This window comes from Osmerus mordax, chromosome 12 (genome assembly GCF_038355195.1).
Source record: "Osmerus mordax isolate fOsmMor3 chromosome 12, fOsmMor3.pri, whole genome shotgun sequence".
Lineage (NCBI taxonomy): Eukaryota > Metazoa > Chordata > Actinopteri > Osmeriformes > Osmeridae > Osmerus > Osmerus mordax.
In genome coordinates, this window is record NC_090061.1 from 10,798,845 (window position 1) to 10,818,539 (window position 19,695).

The 19,695-nt window shown below is 46.2% G+C and overlaps 1 protein-coding gene across 3 annotated transcripts; it reads right to left on the bottom strand.

Annotated features, from left to right (window-relative positions):
- Positions 1 to 94: 94 nt before the first annotated feature.
- Positions 95 to 18,231, bottom strand: wu:fb13g09 (ATP-binding cassette sub-family C member 5). 3 transcript variants are annotated; one of them, XM_067247226.1, is made up of 29 exons: positions 17,948 to 18,231; positions 16,291 to 16,479; positions 15,704 to 15,859; positions 13,837 to 13,984; positions 12,223 to 12,456; positions 11,780 to 11,953; positions 11,102 to 11,249; positions 9,917 to 10,065; positions 9,723 to 9,830; positions 9,262 to 9,621; positions 9,087 to 9,158; positions 8,781 to 8,905; positions 8,621 to 8,693; positions 8,284 to 8,487; positions 7,899 to 8,024; positions 7,466 to 7,577; positions 7,156 to 7,340; positions 6,652 to 6,798; positions 5,437 to 5,566; positions 5,094 to 5,247; positions 4,118 to 4,246; positions 3,805 to 3,991; positions 3,250 to 3,339; positions 2,543 to 2,735; positions 2,265 to 2,424; positions 2,088 to 2,166; positions 1,882 to 1,995; positions 1,500 to 1,664; positions 95 to 1,394 (listed from the first exon to the last, which is right to left on the bottom strand). In XM_067247226.1, exons 2-29 carry the CDS (start codon positions 16,467 to 16,469, stop codon positions 1,287 to 1,289), a joined length of 4,209 nt encoding a protein of 1,402 aa, XP_067103327.1. In that variant the 5' UTR covers positions 16,470 to 16,479; positions 17,948 to 18,231; the 3' UTR covers positions 95 to 1,286. The 3 variants fall into 3 exon arrangements, with proteins under 3 accessions (XP_067103327.1, XP_067103328.1, XP_067103329.1); XM_067247227.1 differs by lacking the exon at positions 7,899 to 8,024; XM_067247228.1 differs by lacking the exon at positions 17,948 to 18,231 and having other exon boundaries at positions 15,704 to 15,852; positions 16,291 to 16,327.
- Positions 18,232 to 19,695: the final 1,464 nt, after the last annotated feature.

Consider the following 19,695-nt stretch of genomic DNA (forward strand, 5'->3'; position numbering starts at 1 on the left):
TGTTATAATGTATCATTTGTTCGGAGTCATAAACTGTTTCAAATGAAAAACCTCTTATAGACGCAATATGGATACAAAATAGGACACATTTGCACATGTATAAAAAATATCTTTATTGCTAAAGCATTTTTATTCATATTATCAAAACTTTACAGATATAAAAATTATACAAATTACAATCTCACGTCTTACAAGGCAATCTTGTCCATTTCTGCATTATTGCACTCAACCTTTGATCAGTGTTAGTTTTAAGGCAGATGTTTACAATCCCAAAAGATAACAAAACACTGAATTGTTCATTATAGTTTCAACATTGTGCCATTAATTATTCCTGTCATAATTCCATATTGATATAATCTCAACGTATCTAAATGTATGTACAATAAAATATTACATTTAAAAATGTTACACATGAGGATCAAAAATAATACATCAGATGTACCTACAAACATGGTCCCTGCAGAAATACAAGAGATACCATAATTTTAAAATACCTGCATTTAGATAAATACCTTTGATTCACCTATACGAGAACAAAATATGAGCAAATCTTCACATAACAGCTTAAAGGTCCAGTGGACTACATGACAAATCTCAACTGTAACTGTATAGGCACACATACTGCATCTGCAATAACTTTCGGAAATTATATTGTCTATACTATATAACAATCTAATAAACCTGATAAAAAAGGACAGTACTTTTGAAAATGCATATTCCTGACATTAAAGTGGACTGGACCCTTTGGTACAGTTATTTGATAGGGGAAAATGCATTGTTGTAATATGATAATGACAGTTTAATGCAATCCAGTCTTCTGTCAGTTTAGTCAGAAAAGCTTCTTCCAAGTATAATTTCTACTACTTTGTGTGTGGATTTCAAACTATTGCAAAAAATGCGATTGTATCTCCTAGTTCGCCTCCTAGAGACAGGGGAAAGGGGGACTTTCATGGTCTTCAGTGTTTCATCATGAAATATAAAGTGTCATTGTAAGAGTCAATGCTCTCAGGCTATTGCGTCTGCTCTTTTGGCCTCCGGGACTTTAACTCTTTTGACAGCAGCGAAGATCAGCTGAATACACACTCAGATCCTGCAAATACATACTGTAGGAGATATATGATTGACATATATGGTGTGACTTTACAGCATGGTCATCAGAGGCTTTGGTTTATCAAATCAACAGTCTGTACACCAAGCAGCTTTTGAGCAAACCTCCGCATTGCTTTTAAAAGAATTTTTTTTTGAGTTGGGTTTACTGTCAGCTGAGTCCTGGAGTCTGGAGCAGTTCAGCTCTGGGGGGTTTCAGTCATCTTGCCATCCGATGCTTGGATCATGGCACGGAATCTGGAGTTCTCATCTGCCAGCAATGCAGAGGGGGAGTCGAACTCCAAAATCTTTTGCGATGCAGAAACACAATATAAGCAAAACCATCACATCTATCTTTCCCTCAGAGAAATCTTAAGGAGGACAAGCAAACAGGGAGGGGCAGGCTGGCTCACCTGTCCGTGGTCCAACACCATAACTCGTTTACAACTGAGCACAGTGTTGAGGCGATGAGCAATAACCAGAGTGGTGCACCCAACAAAAGACTCCCGGATGGTCTCCTGGATTAGCCGGTCTGTCTCTGTGTCTATGGCTGCCGTTGCCTCGTCCAACAGAAGGATCTAGGAGACATCACATGAAGGTATGAAGCTTACTTGGTGCACCTTCAATAAGGAATTACATCATTTATCACAGTTTTAAAAAATACCTGCAAATCACATTACAACAGTTGATGCGGCTCAACATCAAAGGGATGTAGTTACACTACTGGCCATGTGGTGGTGATGTTACGCCATTGAAGGTGTGGTGTGCTCGGGCGCTGGTCAAGACCCTCGTTACCTTGCTGTGTCTCAACAGAGCTCGTGCCACACACAACAGCTGTCTCTCTCCGACGGAGAAGTTCTCTCCGTTCTCCGTCACCTCTGAAGAGAGGGAGTGGGGCAGTTGGCTGATCTGGAGATAGAAAGACGTAAAAAGAGGTTTAAACATCAATGATTGGCCTATTTTTATGATAGATCAATTTGGGCCTTTTCTTTTCTACCTACCATTTCCTTTATATGGGTCCTTTCAAGTGCGTCCCAGATTTGTTCATCCGAGTATTGACCCCATGGGTCGAGATTGGACCTGTTAGCGGGAGGAAAACAAAAATTACTCCATCATTATGGACAGATACGTAGCAACTGTAGTTATCAAACGATGAGTGACCCTTCTCCTGATAGTACCTGACAGTGCCGATGAAAAGAACGGGCTCTTGTGGAATGATGGACAGCTTGCTTCTCAGGTCATCCAGGCCAATCTGAGCAATATCAATGCCGTCAATGATGATGGAGCCTCCGGTCAGCTCGGCCAGTCTGAACAGAGCCACGCCGAGGGAGGACTTTCCTAGGTGCAGAGAGAGAGAATACAGAACGATGATACACACCTTCATGAAAAATACCAACTGCACATTTTTCGATGTAAGAAAATAGCTAAGAAGTAGAGGATATTTTTTTCCAATTACCTGATCCAGTGCGACCCACAATGCCAATGGTCTCCTCTGGCATGATGTTAAAAGAGAGTTTTTTGAGGACCAGCGGCTGGTCGTCACGGTAACGCATCTCCACGTCCTGGAACAAGATGCGTCCCTCGTGCGGCCAGCAGGGGGCAGGAGAAGACGGCCCAGGGATGCGCCTGGGCGCCTCACTCTCTAGGTTCTGAGAGAATAGAAGAGAGGAGACGGTTTTGGATGTTAATCTCTGCATCTCCCACCCTGGAGCTAAGACCCCCTGCCTCTCGCCAGCAATGTCTTCTGTAGAACGCTCCAAATTAACTAGGCTCAGGAGGGAGTAAAAGTTCCACTGGTCTTAGGATCTTTATGCTTTGATGAGTGTTGTGTGGAATAAGCTCAGTCGTGTGCTATGAAGTGTGTGGGGCCGCACACAGGGTTCCTTCTGCTTCCTGCTGTGTGCTCGTCGCACACTTCCTGCTTCCTGGACTGAACTGTGGCCAACTGCTCAGCCACACCTGGATGGCCTTAGTTTTCACATGTTTGCGTTTTCTCGAATGATCTGGTTGTGGCGTGCATTTGGAACATGGATAGTGTTGTGGTTGGGCATTTGGATTTCCATGTTAGTGCCTGGAAGAGTGTGTGCTTGTGTACGCCTTCCCTGCAGCGGCACATGTTCACCCTATGGTGTTGGCAGACGGCCACATCATTAAGGCTCCTACCTTTATGTAATGATTGATCCTCTCTACTGACGTAAACCGAGCTTCAGTCTCGGACAGCAGCCTCACGGTGAACTGAAACAGACCAGTAAGCTGGAGAGAGAGAGAAAGAGAGAGATAAAGTGGTGAAAGGTCAGCGTCAATGATTAACATCCTCACGCCCAGTTACAGTAAAAACATGCTAACCCTATTGTACAACGATACGCTGAAATAAATGGGCTGGATAAACGCTGAACATTTATAACCCCTTTAGACAGCTATGCTGATAAGACTCCTTTTTAGGGGTGTCCAATCAATTTTAATTTCATATTGCTCCGTGTGCGATCCCATACCTATGGTCATTAAATGGCAAAATGATGAATGGAGCGTAATAAAACATGTACGGTGTCGTGCAAGGAGAAAACCATGACCACAGACACATTCCCAGCAGGACGAGTCAGAACATGCCCTATCACATGTGAACAACACATGCCAAAAATGTGCTCTACGGTAAATGAGAATGATGGTGCAGTCGAGGGGGGTGTGCGTGTGTTTGTGTACGTTTACGCCTGCACGTACCTGCACAGCATAGGATATAGCCAAGCCTGCATATGCTGGAGGTATCTGGTTGTGCATGAAGACGATGAGGAGAGCTACAGATGTGATGAGGGTGATGCTGATCAGGTCCAGTCGCACAGCCAGCCAGCGCATAGCACAGCTGAAGAGGTAGTGGGAGGCCTGGTTGGTGTCCAGCAAAGCCTCGTACCTGAGAAACAGAGATAGACTTAGGAAACACCTCTATACGGGGCTGGGCGCACCACCGAAGGGCATTTCTAGAACGTTCTGTACTTCCTAGAGCTTCCTGTCCTACTAAGCAGATGAAGCGTTATACCTGTGAAGAAAATCGTCCCCTCGGCCATAGGCGTGGATGGTTGATAAGCCCTGGAGGCTACTGGTGATGTGGGAGGTGAATGGCGATAGGCTAATGTTCTCCAATCTCTTCAGCTCACGGATCAGAACCCTGGAGAGGAGACAGAAGGTAGACTGTCCCGGTTAGAGAGAAAGGTCATAACAAGTGAATGCAACAGAAGAGAAAATAAGTGAGGTAGCGGTGGCGAAAAAAGCAAAGGTGCGGTGGCGGTGATTTGAAAGCACACACGGGAGTCGTATCCTGCAAAGGGAGGGCCCACATTTCCTGGCAGACCTTCGGTCATTTCTGGGCTCAGCGTCTGATTTATGTGTGATTTTATAAGCCTTGTCACACACCTACGCTACAGGACTGGACACAGACTCCACGGGGATGTGCGAGAGAGAGTGCTTATTTGACAAAGGTGGTGTGGTTTGCTACATTTAGACACAGAAATGGCTGGACTGTGCATGTGAATAACAAGTTCCCCATGAATCATCCCGCTTTCTCATAAAAAGAAGAGTGGGGAGAGAGAGAGGGAAGGTCTGGGGAGAACATGACATCCCCTCGTTCCGAGCCTGTTACCTGAACCAACATGTTTATGCAGTCAGGCTGTTTCCTCTCTCGATCACCAAGAGCCACTTCAAGAGAAGTCTTTTTTTTTATCTGTGTGTGATCTTATCAGCCATGTCACACATGGATGCTACAGGAATGAATTTGAATAATATTTCGGTATATTTTTGAGAATGGGAAGAAAGCCTGTGGTATCGTTATATATTTCAGTCAAAAAACGTTTTTCATCATCCAATTGTCTTGGAGCATAGGTACATTTGTACACTTCTAGCTGTTGTATAATTCAGTGTTGCAGAAGGTACTGTCTTTTGGTGTTTTATAACTATGAAAGCTGTGCACCAAACAGCATCTTAGGAACTGGGAGCTGATGGCATCATGGAAGTCTGACCTGGAGATGCGGTTGATGACAAAGAGGAAGACTCCAAGTGGCAGGATGGAGAGCAGGAACCATGGGAAGACGATGCCCACCATGCCCAGACAGAAGAGGACCAGGGTCATGTTCTGGAGAAGCATCTCAGCCTGCATGGTCAGACGCACATCCACTGAGGGGGGAAATAGCAGAGGAAAGAGCATGGTGTCAGATCACATGTGGTGTCCCACTGGCTGTGTGTGTGTGTGTGCGTGCATGTGTGCCTGTGTGTGTGTGTTTGGGTGTGCGTGTGAATGCATGGGTGTGTGTGTGTGTACTGAGAGCGAGTGTCGAGAGTACATCAAGACACATCAGGACTCACCCTCGTCCATGTCTCGGGAGAAGCGGGTGAGGACGCGGCCCAGAGGTGTGGTGTCGAAGAAGCGCATGGGGCTGAGGAGGAGCTGGCGGAACAGCTTGTCGTGGAGGACGGAGGCTGCTCTCACAGTGCACTGGCAGGCAGAAACACAGGGGTTTGGAATCAGGAGACAAACAAACAAACGCATGAAAACAATCACAACATTGGTAAACAGAAAGCGACCAGAGGGTGCTTCTAGAAAAAAGAAAACACTAAGAGATGCCAAAAACTGTATAAATAAATACTGGCATTTGGGAAGTGTTACTAGCGTACACAGTTATGTACACATTGTAACACTCACATGACAAGCTGCTAATGTTAGCTAGCCATATGTTAAATTTACTCACGTTTTGGGCCACTGTTATTTACACAACATGTTTTTTCTTGTTCTGTCAAATCCCGATTCATAAATGAGTGCCTGGGACGCTGACACTTAAAGGCTGTGACCCCAATGTCTAAGTGAACGCTTGTGGGAAGTCATGCCATGTGGACATAAATTACTTTGGCAGGAGAGAACACATTAATTCTATTAATGGAATATTCAGCACTGCAAATGATCTCATCACCGCCAGGGGTAAAGAAAAAAAAGATTAGCTATCTGAAAATTTGCAAACACACAATTATGCTGGGACCTAACCTCTGTAACTTGCTGTCAAGAAGGGTTAGCAAAGGAAAGGGGGCATACACAGACATACACACACACACACACACACACACACACACACACACACACACACACACACACACACACACACACCCTCACCAACAAGCAAAGGCACACACACTCACCTACGTCACAGACAGCACACACAGTCTGCACACACACACACACACACACACACACCCTCACCAACAAGCAAAGGCACACACACACACTCACCTACGTCACAGACAGCACACACAGTCTGCACACACACACACACACAACCTCTAAAGCTGCAAGTCATGGCAGTGGACAGATAAATGGATTTAGCCTGCAGGCACTTTCAATTAAAGAACTGAAACTCTGAGAACTCAAAAGGATGAGAGAAAGAAAATTAGAGCAAGCAAAGGTTGTACAACAATGCCGTATTAACTTTCCCTTTCAAAGGCCGAGTACACCAAGGAAAAGCTAAATTATGAAGGCGTGTTTGGAGAAAAAAGGCCAGGACATGTTCAGGTGACAGCTGGGGTGCTTACCTTGACGAACACAAGCCCTCGCATTGTCTTCAAGAGCAGGGATGCTCCCATAGACGCCACGTACACAGTAGAGTAGTACTTCATGTGAGGGTTCAGCGTCATGCTGTTGCCTGCCACCGTTTCGTTCTCCAGGACTAACGATGAGTTCTGAGGGCAGATGGAACGACAAATTACCATGAAAGAAAAACACTGTCTCTGAATGAGAACCCCCGGTTGAGTGATCAGTCAAACACCGATGGAGGCAGTCAGAATTACGTTGCCATCCCAAACACATTTCTTTCTCAAAACATCGTCAGTTTTGCAACACACCTGTTACACTGCTAGTCCTCCTTTTTTAATCAACAGTGCCGATAGGTTTGGTGAAGCAACTACCACGTTAGGATTTCATTAAACGCATTCAGGTATGATAGAATCCTGACAACTGTCCGGCTGTTTTCTGTAAATGAGCGCCAACAAGGCACATATACAAAACAAGGAGAGTGATTGAATCGAGTGCAGACTGACCCCTCCGCCCTGGCGAATCCAGTAGCTGAGCCACCAGTTGCTGAAGGCTATGCTACCGGTGGTGGAGAGGAAGAGGAACATGTTGAAGGTGAGGGCTAAAGGACCTCCTGCAGCTTTGATGTAGGCCGCATACACGGACCAGTCCACTGCACCCGAACCTCTCTCCTCAGCCTTCATGAGCTGGTCTGAGGAGGGAGAAGAAAAAGGAAAGAAACAAACCAAAAGAATGAACGAGGGAACAGAGAAGCCTGTGAACCTTTTGAAACAAGTTTTTTCCGGGACATTATTCGGAGTGTTGGGCAGGTCTCACCTCCTTTCCTGTTCTCCGCTGGTGGTCTGGCAGCCTTGGCGACGACGGTGGTCTCGACCTTTCCCTCTGCCGCTCTCCCTTCCTTGTTCATCAGGTTCTTTCTCACCAGGTCCTGTGACAACCAGAGAGAGAGAGAGAAACAGAGAGAGAAAGAGGTGAAGCTTTGAAAAGAGGCCGCCACAAATCTATCCGCCATAACAAAGCCCACTAAGTCATTTAAACAGAGGTATTGGTGACAGGGTCTTTAGTGGTCTACACCGGTAAATCAATGTGTGCATAAATAATGAAAGGCCTGTATGCATTAACATTTCCTCGCCACCCGCTCGGCTGTCCCCCCTCATGTTTAATTCAGGCGGTGATGTACGATGTTATTGTGAGGGGGTGGCTCTGGTGCTTTTTCCCAGACAGCAGTGTCGGGCACCCTGTGCCTTACCTCCTGCTGCATGCTGTTGAAGAGGCTGGCATAGTCTCGCCCTCTGCCCATTAGCTGGGCGTGGGTGCCATGCTCTGCAATCTGCCCGTCCCTCATCAGAATCACCTCGTCACACTCTGACAGGTACTGAGAATGGTAGTGCAGGAACACGGGTGTGAATGCCATCAAATTGGAGACCAATTTCCCTTTGATAATAAATCCCAGACTAAGCCCATTCACACAAATGTCACTCCTCTAAGAAAGGTCACGGATATAACTGCTCCCTTCACATTGGTGTTCACATTGATAAAAGAAAAAGGAACTTAGGGCAATTTCAGATTCTTCAGACAGAAGGATGTTGAGCGGGTGACGGGGTTGTACAGCGCCTGTCAGACGGTCCCCTCACCTGCAGCTGGTGCGTTACGAACAGGATGGTCTTGTCCTTGGAGGCTCCGCGGATGGCTTTGTGGAAGAGGTGGGAGCCGACGTGGGCGTCGACGGCACTGAGGGGGTCGTCCAGCAGCAGAAGGGGGCGGTTGCTGTACAGGGCGCGTGCCAGACTCACCCTCTGACGCTGGCCTCCGCTCAGGTTGGCACCCCTCTCCCCTATCTGCAGGGACACATCTACGTCAGGCCTTCCTACTGGGGCCACACCAAAGAGGCTTTGGAGAGTGATAGTGGAGTTGTAAAGTTGAACATGGCATCAGGTTGTAATTAGAGCCCTGAGGAGAAACCGCAGGTACCTCGGTCATGTCTCCGTAAGGCAGGTCTAGAAGATCGGGAACAAGACAGCAGGCTTCCAGCACAGCATTGTACCTAACAGAACACACAGAGACATCACTTCAGAATGAGTCCTCTTCACTGTATGCAAGTTGCTGCGCCCGGCACTTTGATGTTTCTTACTTGGCTGAGTCATACTCCTTCCCAAACAGGATGTTCTCCTTCAGCGAGTCGTTGAGGATCCAGGCCTGCTGGGCGACGTAGGCAAAGCCCCCGCCCACCGCCACAGTCCCCTCCAGAAGCGTCATCTGAAAACAAGCACAACGGATCCATGTGGAAACACAGCTGGCTTCATTCCACTCCAAATGGGTTATTCATAAATAATACCGATTGTATTATGACTTGGTAAAAGCAACCTAACATGTTTCCTTTGCGAAGAGAAATGTGAGTGAGGTAGGACTAGGCCTATGTCACAGTGTAGAATCTCACCTGGCCAAGGAGAGCAGACAGAAGCGAGCTCTTTCCACTTCCTACACCCCCACAGATTCCAACCAGTGCCCCCTGCACATCAGATCACAAACCCTTAGTATAAGATTACTGTGCAAAAAACATATGCAACGTGCGAGTGTGTCTGAGCGGGGGTGTCTGAGCGGGGGGTGTTTACCCTGCGCACGCGCAGGTCGATGCGATGCAGGGTCTTGTGGAGGGGGGGTCTAATGCTCTGGGTGGAGGAGATGGTGCTCTGAGGGCTCTCCTGCTCCATGTGCGTGAGCAGGCTCTGCCCGTTGGGTCCCTCGCCGCCGCCCTTCCCGTCCTCCGTGCTGATGTACAAGCTCAGCTTCTCCCTGCGCAGGACCCGGGAGATGCCCCCTCGCTTGAAGGGCTTCTTGGGCGGGGTCGGGGGTTTGGCCGCCGGGGCGCGGGCCTTCTCCCACGCCAACGTTGCGTCCCGGAACTCCACGGCGTTCTCAGGATCCTCCATTTTTACCGTGACGACCTCTCGGTCTTCCATCATGAAGAGCCTCTGTATGTACACAGATGTATGTGGGAGATGTGGTTTACTGTGTGGAATGGGACTCGTGTGTTTTCCTTCCTGCTTCCAATAATGTGTTCAAACATGCTGACCTGAAATCTTTTGACAGCCACTGCACCCTCTGACAAAGAGCGCACGGCTAATGGCGTGACCTTGAGGGCAAAGGTCATGGAGTTGAAGACCGCCACCACAGTGAAGGCCTGAAGGGGTTCAAAAACAGTAATTTCATTAGATAAAGCACACACTGGTGAAAGTTACTGAGGCTACTACAATAGAACATGCATACCTGAGCAGCATTGAGATCGTAGCCCAGCGCCATATGTAAGGTGAACGTGCACACGCTAGCTATTACCACGACGATGGGAGCCACGCCCACTGTGAGGCTCTGCACACAGCCAGCCTTCTCCAGTATACCCTTTTCTTCTGAACGCACCTCTGTAGCAGGAGGATGGCAGAGAGAGGAAAGAGAAAGAGAAAGAGAGAAAGAGAGAGAGAGAGAGAGAGAGAGAGAGAGAGAGAGAGAGAGAGAGAGAGAGAGAGAGAGAGAGAGAGAGAGAGAGAGAGAGAGAGAGAGAGAAAGAGAAAGAGAGAACAATAGCCTTGAGTCATATTACACCGCAATCTCTTGGTGACTTCTCTGTACATTTCCACTGTGCTGACTGAGCACGTCTGCCCAGACGTCAACGTTGCAACACAAACGAGGAAGATGACCAAAATAGAAGAAACGAGCAGGGCCTCGCGACCATACAAGGTACGAGGAGGTCTCGTGGGCCCTTGGCAGTCATCCAACTTTAGTTGCCCCCTTTCTGTGGGCCGTGTTTGTGTTCAAATGCATGTGCCTCATTCAGTAGTCCCCTGAGAGCACTGTCCTGGCATCTGGCCAAACCCTGTCTCCCACTGCCAAGGGGACACTGTGCTCTAGGGAAGCCACAATACCACTCCTCCTAAAACATTTCAAACCCCCAACTGACTCACTGCAATCATACACGTATTTCTTCTCTGACAATGTATTCCAGGCAAACGTAAAAGCCATGTGTAATAAAGCCATCCGATGAACAATAAAACGTATCAAACGGTATCAAAGAGCTTTAAATGCCTTTCAATTTAAGCCTGCGGCATGAGGGATTGAGGCGTTGGCTTGATAATGCTGCAAGACATGGCTGGAGTCGTAGCCAATGGCAGATAATGGACATTGACTTAATGTCAGTTCGACTTCTCCAGTAAATTCACGGGAAGAGTTTAACTTCAATGAATGACTGGAGGGTTTTTCAGCTAATGGTGTAGATTTCCTGAGGCACGAGAAATCGAATTTGACCTCACCCTTAACCCAGATTAACAAGTCAAAAGGGACTAGAGAAATGAAACACACAAAACCAGTTGCAAGTTCCCTGATCTAGACCTAAAACAGGAAGTCCAAGAAACTTGCTGAGTCACTGAGCTCAGGCAGAAAACATGTTGGCCAGACACTCACTGTGGACATTCTGGGCGAAGGCATCTTCCCAACAGTACATCTTGATGAACTTGATACAGCCCAGGATCTCGTTCATGAGCCTCACACGCTGGTCAGTCACGACCACACACTTCCTGCGGAAATACGCTGTGAGACGCGAGGCCAGCATCTGTCCAGACCCCGGAGAGACGAGAGAGGGGAGACAGAGAGACAGAGTGATGGGAGGGAAAGAAATAAAGAGAAATGAGTGTCAGACAGAGGAAATGGAAGCAGACACTTGCTGTTATACATCAGGTATTACTGCAGGGTTGCCCTGGGGAAAATCACTAACAGTCCCCCATGGTCTCTAGTCAGGGCTCACGCTGCTACCGAATGAAATGTAAGAATAACAGGACCAAACTAGACAAGAGATTGGCAGGCTGAACCTTTGGTTTTTTGGTGGAGGGAGAAAGTGGTAAAAAACCCAGGTTGTGTTCGAAAGAAAAATGGCCTGTCAACAACAATGTAGCTTGTAATAACTTCCAATGCGGTCGATGTCATGAGAGGAGGTTTGTGGCTGGAAAATGGTCAACGTGCCACATAAATAGCTAATGATTGAGTAACTATACCCTGCTGTTATCTAAAAATACAGCCAAAGCATCCACAGTTACATGTTTTTGTATGACGCCCAGACACAAATGGATGACGATGAGTCCATACCATGAAGGGATAGAAGATAAGGAAGATGGCTGATCCCACCAGGGCTGTAGGGCCCAGGAAGTAGGTTGTGTAAGACAACCCCAGGATGCCCACCAGTGGCCCCCCAGCCAGCAGACAGCCCACAGACACAGCCTCATACAGCCTCTGGCCATCGCTGGAGCAGATGTTGATCAACTGGAAATACAGGCACACATTTCAAACAGGGAAAATGACTCTCGCTTCCTTATGTAAAATATTTGACAATGGTTTACCAAGCCCAAATCGACTCCTAGCTCTATTTATGACAGCAATATGCTGGACATTCCGCTCGACCAAATGAGTTATTTGAGGGGCAAATGTCCGATTGCCAAAGTTGACATAATCCTTTCCCGTCTGAATGAATTGCCAAAACAACAGTTTCCTGGGATGGATTTGGAGCTGGGCTGTGACCCCCCCACACTCACCTCTCCAGCACTGATGTCTTTGGTGCTGCGCAGGCGAAGGATCTTCTGGAAGGCGAACGTGAGTGCTGCCCCCCGTAGGCGGGCGGCGGTACGGTAGTTGACAGCCCACATTAGAGCCAGGGACCAGGAGCGCATGAGCTCCATGAGGAAAATGCCAGCCACCAGGGAGAGGCCATAGGGAAGCCAGCTCTCAGCGCTCTGGGAATACTCCAACAGAGCCCGCACCAGGACGGCCTGCGGAGGAGGAGGAGGACAGAGGGAGAAGGGATGAGAAGAGAGGGACGAGGAGAGAGGGAGGAGGCAAGAGAGAGTGGGGGAGGGGAGAGGAGAGAGGGAGGAGGAGAGAGGGAGGAGGAGAGAGGGAGGAGGCAAGAGAGAGTGGGGGAGGGGAGAGGAGAGAGGGAGGAGGAGAGAGGGAGGAGGAGAGAGGGAGGAGGCAAGAGAGAGGGGGGGAGGGGGGAGGAGAGAGGGAGGAGGGAGAAGAGAATGACGAGGGTGGAGAAGAGAGGGAGGAAGAGAGAGGGAAGAGGGAGGAGGAGAGAGGAGAAGGGAAAAGGAGGGACAAAAGGAGAGGGAGAAGATAAAGCGTGATTTAGGAGACGGCAGGTGAGAGTGGGATGATGGAGGAGGTGAATGGACAGAAAGACGATGAAAGGGAAGAGAAGGAGAGAACATTTTGAGAAGATTAGAGAGATCAGAAGGAGAAGTATGACATGACTGTGCGGAAGGCGTCTGGAGACTGGAGCAGGCAACCGTGTTCTGTTACACAGAGTACAGCAGAAGAAAAGGTTCAACTTTACCATCAAATCGTTCTGCTCCTCTTGAGTTTCCTAGTGGTCTACATTAAATCCTGTGTACGTGTCCCTGAATCCTAAATTCCTAACCCTCTGTGCACATTCATTAAACATGTAATTAACGTCTTTACAGCCTATATGAAATGTGTAGGTTGCTTGTCCAATGTGCAGTATAATAACTAGTGTTTAGGATCATATGCAGGACAATACATAGTATTAGTGCAAATAAATGTGCACAACTGACAACAAACCATGAAGTCCCAGATGGTAATGTGACACAACTGAGTTATTGTGGAACAAGTAAATGGAGTTAATGCTATTAGATTGGGAACACACACACAGTACCACATGCAGTCTGGATACCAGCACTCTGTAACATCCCAGTTGGGGAACTCCGAACATAATTACCGCTCATGAAGATTGAATACAATAAGAAGAGCTGCAGCCTTGGACTGCACAGTCAGCCCTTCTCCTCTCACTATTGTTTGAGTTTGGTTTAAGGGTATTGTAAGGGGGAATATTGAACCGAAAGTGTGGCAGTTTGGAAAGAACAGCATATTTCTTGACCAAAGCATGACTGGGTACACACTGGCTAATCTGAGAGTCTTAATATGGGTTTCACTATCTAAAGCTTTGTAATCTTCTGGTATGTTTTCATTTCAATATCCAGCCCAGCGTGGAACAGGATAAACCGATTTGAAAAAAATACTTGGACTCTGAGCCACAGCACTGGCTGAATAAGTTAAGGGGGAGTTGTTCACCACATCAGCAGAATAATGAGGAGAAGGGGGATTTGTAGTGTACTTTGCAGAGTACTTACAGGCCCCACAAAGCCGGCCACCATGGTGAGGAGGAGGGAGAAGATGGCCACAAGCATGCGGGTCTGACAGAACCTCCAGAAAGCCAGCGTCAGGGAAGCTCCGTCTTTGCCTTTTCTCTTCAGCTCATCGTGCCATAAGGACTCCAATCTGAACAAGAGAGGAACAGTTACATTCCCAAGTCATGAGGGAAAAATATGTCACTCACCACATTTACCTCTGGTGAAACTAGCTACATTAGCATACCATGGAATGTTTTTGGGGGTCAGACAAAGGATTGTTGTGCTGACCACTCAGTTCACACAAAAGTGGACTGAATTGGTGGGGGAATTTGCTATTGAGAAAGACAAAAATATTATATGTGAAAATTAGACATTTTGTGGCGGTCATTTACCATAGATTGGACTCATTAAATGTTATATTGGACAGATGACGCATACATGATTTGTCTACGTGAGGTACATCCAAACATGCTGAAGATGTACTAATGTATTCCTTCAACGCTGTTGAATGCCCCATAACTATGTCATTTTGACTAAATGTATAATCTAATGGCTTTAAAAAGCTGGAAAAGACCAGCTGCAGAACCTAATTTACACTTTAATGGGTTTATTAAAAACCTATCAGAGACATATAGGACATTAAACTAAGCCAATTCTCCCACTGGCTGATAATTATGACTTTAATTCAAACCAAGCTAACTGTGAAGTTACAATTAGCTGCCTTTATGCTTCCCATTTACAGCCCAGTCTGAAAAACTGCCCTTCGGCTTTAGAAATTGATATCAACCTCAATGTTAAAAAGGTTGATGAAACAATAAGTATATGTAAAACAGTACATAAAGTGGTAGTTCATAAGATTGTTCAATAGACTGTGGCCAAAAATGTGTCTGCCCTATGCTAAATCTTTACCTAATCACGTTAGGACAGTCTTGATGGTAAAACAGACATTTGAGGAAGTTGTTGTTACCAAGCAGAACTGTCCACATCTCTCAAACACCTCCCTCACTCAGCACTTCCAAGTGTCAACTCTCCCAGGATAGCCTTCCCATCCCCCCATTGCCTGGGGCAGGGGCATGTGCTGTTGCATAACTGTTCTAGCCAAGTCAACACACAGTTATACCCTCCATTCTACCTCTCTCTCCACGCTAACACATACTAGCGAAGCAGGTTTGGGATGACTGTGTCCTTGGTCCAGAAACATTACATTGTGCCTCACGTTTTATAACCCAGAGAGTCTCAGCAGAGTCCTTTCAAGAACACTCTTGTCTTGATTAACACTCACAACATATACGGAAAATCCTTAGGGTTCATTCATAATGGTCCAGTCATTCTTTAGAGTTACACTTTCACAAGAGCAGAGTCTAAAACAGGTTTTTCTAAAAAGTCATTTGGCAGGTGCCTAGTAGACCTGATCTGGACTGAAAGGGACAGTTAATGAGATAGGCTGAGAGAGTGGTGTGTTCCAGGCATGAGGGTTAATGACATAACTGCTCTAAAGGACATCCTTCCTTGGACTAGCTAACTCTTGCTCTAATCTCTAATCCCTACTATTAATAACACCGTTCCGCCAGATCTCGCCTGGGGAGTGAGAGGGAGGCACAACGTTCATCAACCTCCCTGTCACACACACACACACAGCCTGGGAAACCGAGGGAATCCCAGCCACACAGCCCTGCTCATTACCCAGAAGTCCACCAGGCCAACTTTGGCCGGGCCAAAGTTGGTGTTTGTCCCACCAACATTATCTCGCCTGTTATGTACACTCACATGCAGCCCCAGAAAAGTGAAGTTTGTCCATTAATGTTTGCTCAAAGAGGAAACACAACAGCCTTATTGAAATGAGAGAACGCCTGTTTCCTGAACTCACCTCTGACAGTTAGTTTCAGAAGCCTCGTGACAGGATAGGCCCCATACATCGTCAATGGACAGACTGGATGCCTTATAGGCCTTGAGTGCCAACGGGGAGAGCCAATGGAGAGTCATGAAGGAAAAGAGTCCAGCGTTGTCGACTGGGTGCTGGTGCCTAGAAAACAGAGAGAGTTGCCAGAAAACATCATCTTCACGGTGTTATGTGGAGAGATGAGAACACACTGGCCCCTGAGAGAGAAAGAAAAAGCCTGCACTCTGGATGAAAGATGAATTGAGACCCCTGTGTTTGAACAGCAGTTTGCACACACTTCATAGAAATCTGAGGGAGCAGTGAAAAAAGTTCAGGGCCAGTTTATCAGTCAAGCGTTTATCAGTGAAACACTGAGAGGTCTGTTGGTGGGTGATAGGTCTGAACCTTGGGAACACTTAGGCCAAAAGCATGGTATTAAGCTATACTGTAAGACTCCTCACAGTATAGGAAACAAGCTATGTCTGTCAGTCTATCTGCCTGTCAGCCTGACCATCTGTCTGTCTATCTGTCTGTCTGTCATGGCTGCAAACGAGCCGTGAAGCCACAGTGCTTACTTGTGTTTTATCCTGAATGGTTTGAGTATGTGCAAGCTGTGTCGGTAGCGGCCTCTCCTCTTAAGCCCCTTCCCCTCTTCAGTTTCTCCATCCTCTTCCTCTGGGTCGGGCAGGGTGTTGGGGCAGGAGAGGGGCAGACCCTCCACCCGCCCAGCTGCTTCCAGGGCATCAGGAAACATGGCAGCCGTTCTGGAGGACAACAAGCAGACACACAGTTCTGCTTTACTAAAAGGCGTTCTACTTTATTGAAATCCCTGTTCGAATGCACTGAAGCACTGCTACAGTATCCATCCTCTCATCCTGGAGTTCATCTTTGATCTACAATGATTTAAAAGGAGGTCCATAAGTCCTATGAATGAAATGTCATAAATAAATGCTGTTTTCCTTTGGTGTTTCAAAACATGGTGTCATATGACAGCATCGCTGGGAGTACACCAGCATGCTCAAACTGGCATTCCCTGAGGATAAAAACCTCCTATCTGAGGCTGAGGCCAGGGTGTTCTACCCTATCTCCCTACCCCTGAGCTTCCTTAGAGGAGACCTTTGTTTTGCTGACTCACTGGGGAAGGCGTGCTATAAGTATAAGAAACACCTTGCTTACAGGTTACCCATCTTTCGTCTCTCCAGACGTAAATATAAAAGGCTTATCTATTTAAGGGACGCCTGCTGGTTTCAAAGGCTTGAAAGAACTGAGAGGGGTGACATTTGAGACGCTAGTACGTCTGCACACTGTCACTGATCCCCTCTGTGTGCTCTACTCCAGTCAGACCAGCTCAGCATGTGCGGCTGATAGGCTGGCCTGGGAAAAAGGCCAATGACGGCCACTGAAAGGTTCAATCGAGATAGCCTGGAGGGGTGAGGTACAGAGCTTGTTTCAATATTGATACACACTCTGCTGAGCAGAACAGAGTAAGATACAGTTCCAGTTGCAACGCTGTGGGAATCGTGCTCAAATGTGAGAAACACCAGAAAGATCTCCTTATTGAAACCCACAATCTACAAAGGGGTACAGTCACACTGCAATGGGAACTGGGTCCAACTTAACAGTAAGAAACATCCCACGTTTTCCGCTTTACATTGTGAAGTTTGACACAAAGTAGTGAACTTTCAGAACTAGCCAAAGAAGGGCTAAATCCACTGCATAGGTCAGCAAGTTTCCAGGACCTGCACTTTCCTTGACATTTAAAAACAACAACCTGTTGGTCCAGTTTGGACTGTAACTTACTAACTCCCGTATGTATGCATTTGATGCACTGTAAATGTACATTTTAACAAATAAATGACCTACAAACACTGTTGTTGGATTAGGTCAGAGCATGTAAATTATTTGTTAAGGGTGTACACTTTTATATCAATAGACCTACATGTGGTAGAATTATATGACCCCTGTAACTTAAACTTTGTTTGTTTCTCTGACAGTTGTACTGCCCCTGAATGCAAACTCATGAAAGGTAAACAAGTCAATGTGCTGTTAACTTTTCATCATATATTACATGAATGTAATGTTATTATCATGTTAATACTATATTTTAGTCAACCACAGTAGTTGATTACATTATTTAGGTGATACTGATTCCTTACATTTAATAAAGCATGTTCTGCAAGGGTTTAAGGTTGTCAATATTTAAAACACAACAAATGTTTAAAAAAAACTTACATGTGGCAAGGCTGTTGTCTTGGCCTTTGTAAAGTGTTCTTCTTTTGGGAGTACACTAGTTAAATACGGTGTTTATGAGTGATAGCTGTCGGGTAGGACCTCTACCGAAGTTTGCCATATAGTTAGGCCTATGTAGTTTTGTTTTTAGAATTCAGTGAAACACTTTCATTGACTCGCAAACGCTTAATAGTAAACATAGACAGCACTGAATGCGACCTTGAAAACCAAACGCCAGTGCGCTAGGCGAAATGTTTCTCGAGAGTTTCCTTTCAACTTCGTCCGTGTCCACTGAGACGCTTGAAGTCTGAACTAATTTGAAGCCTCCAGCTACCCACTGCAGGAATCCCCGATGTTTATCTGACGTCATGGCTGCTCAACCAACCGCAGCATGGCTTGCATAGTCGCCTTAGTAACTTGAAAGATGAAGCCAAGAAGAACACGTGGTGATTACTGTCGGGGCTTATGTTTCTAAGCTAAATTTGGACAGTGGAAGGAAAAGGTAAACACGGACAAGATAAGTTATGTCCTCGTGGGTACAATTAAATAGCATATGGCTATAGCATACAGGACATCTTTCTACAATAAATAACTTTGGCTGTGAAACATGAACGACTTGTGCATGTTACTGTGTAGGCCTATCTACTCTGTGGGTAGGTGACTAATTTGAATGCGACAATACCTCAAATGAGGAATGAATCATTCTGGGTGTTACAGTATCATTCTTGGTAGGCTATCTCTTTTTGCTGCAAATGGTCTGAGGTTGTAGTAGGTTATTCAGATTATGTGAGCGCAAGATTTGTTTAGGCTACTCAGCTGACAGGGAAGTGGAATGTAAAGTAATGCAAATGCGCTGCTTGCGAAATCAGAGAATGAGTCAGGGTGTAGACTCAACATGCATAGGCCTACAGCCTAAATACACACACTGTGACGACTCATTCTCTGATTTCGCAACCGGATATTACAGATACTATTCACCCAAGTTATCTATGGGCCCTATCAGGAAACGTATCTCCAGTCAAGACACACCAGGTCACTTTGTTCTTATGTCATCCTCCAAGTCTATTGCCACAACCGGATTCTGGTGATAAGACTGGCTCTCTTGGTCAACTACATTGCTAAAGACAGCTGGAGAAAACAAAAACGGGATTTGTCACAACAAAACTACTTAAACAAATACATCAGTTGGAGTCTTATCAAATGTGCTTTATCAGAAGGCAACTGTTCCAAGGCCAGGAGCACCCAAAACACTTAACAAACCCTTCTTTGCTTTGAGCTGTCTGTATTTACTAGCATTGACAAAGTATGTGGCCTTGTAGCTGCCCATGTGGCTGATCCCAGTCGTCATCTCACCTCCAAACTGAACTGCACTGACCCCTGTTGGTTTTCCTAACTCGCGTCAACAGTGTAAGTGGTGCTCAGCCTTTGACACCAACGAGCCATACACATGATTCACTCAAACATTGAAAGCTCCATTGCACTCATGGTTGTCTTTCTGTTCAGATGCTTTTACTTTACTGAGGTACTGTACTGGAGTCTTACATAACATTGTGATTAACTTGTTACAAATGTTGTCCTACTTCATCATCACACTTGATCAAACTAATAGATTACCATTATTTTCATCCACCAAACAGTTTATCTACATCTGACATATTCCTATAATTTCCTCAATCTGAGAATTATTGTTACTTCAACTTGGGAGTCTGCTGCTTATCTATCATTGGTCCATCTGCATCATGTGAGCAGGT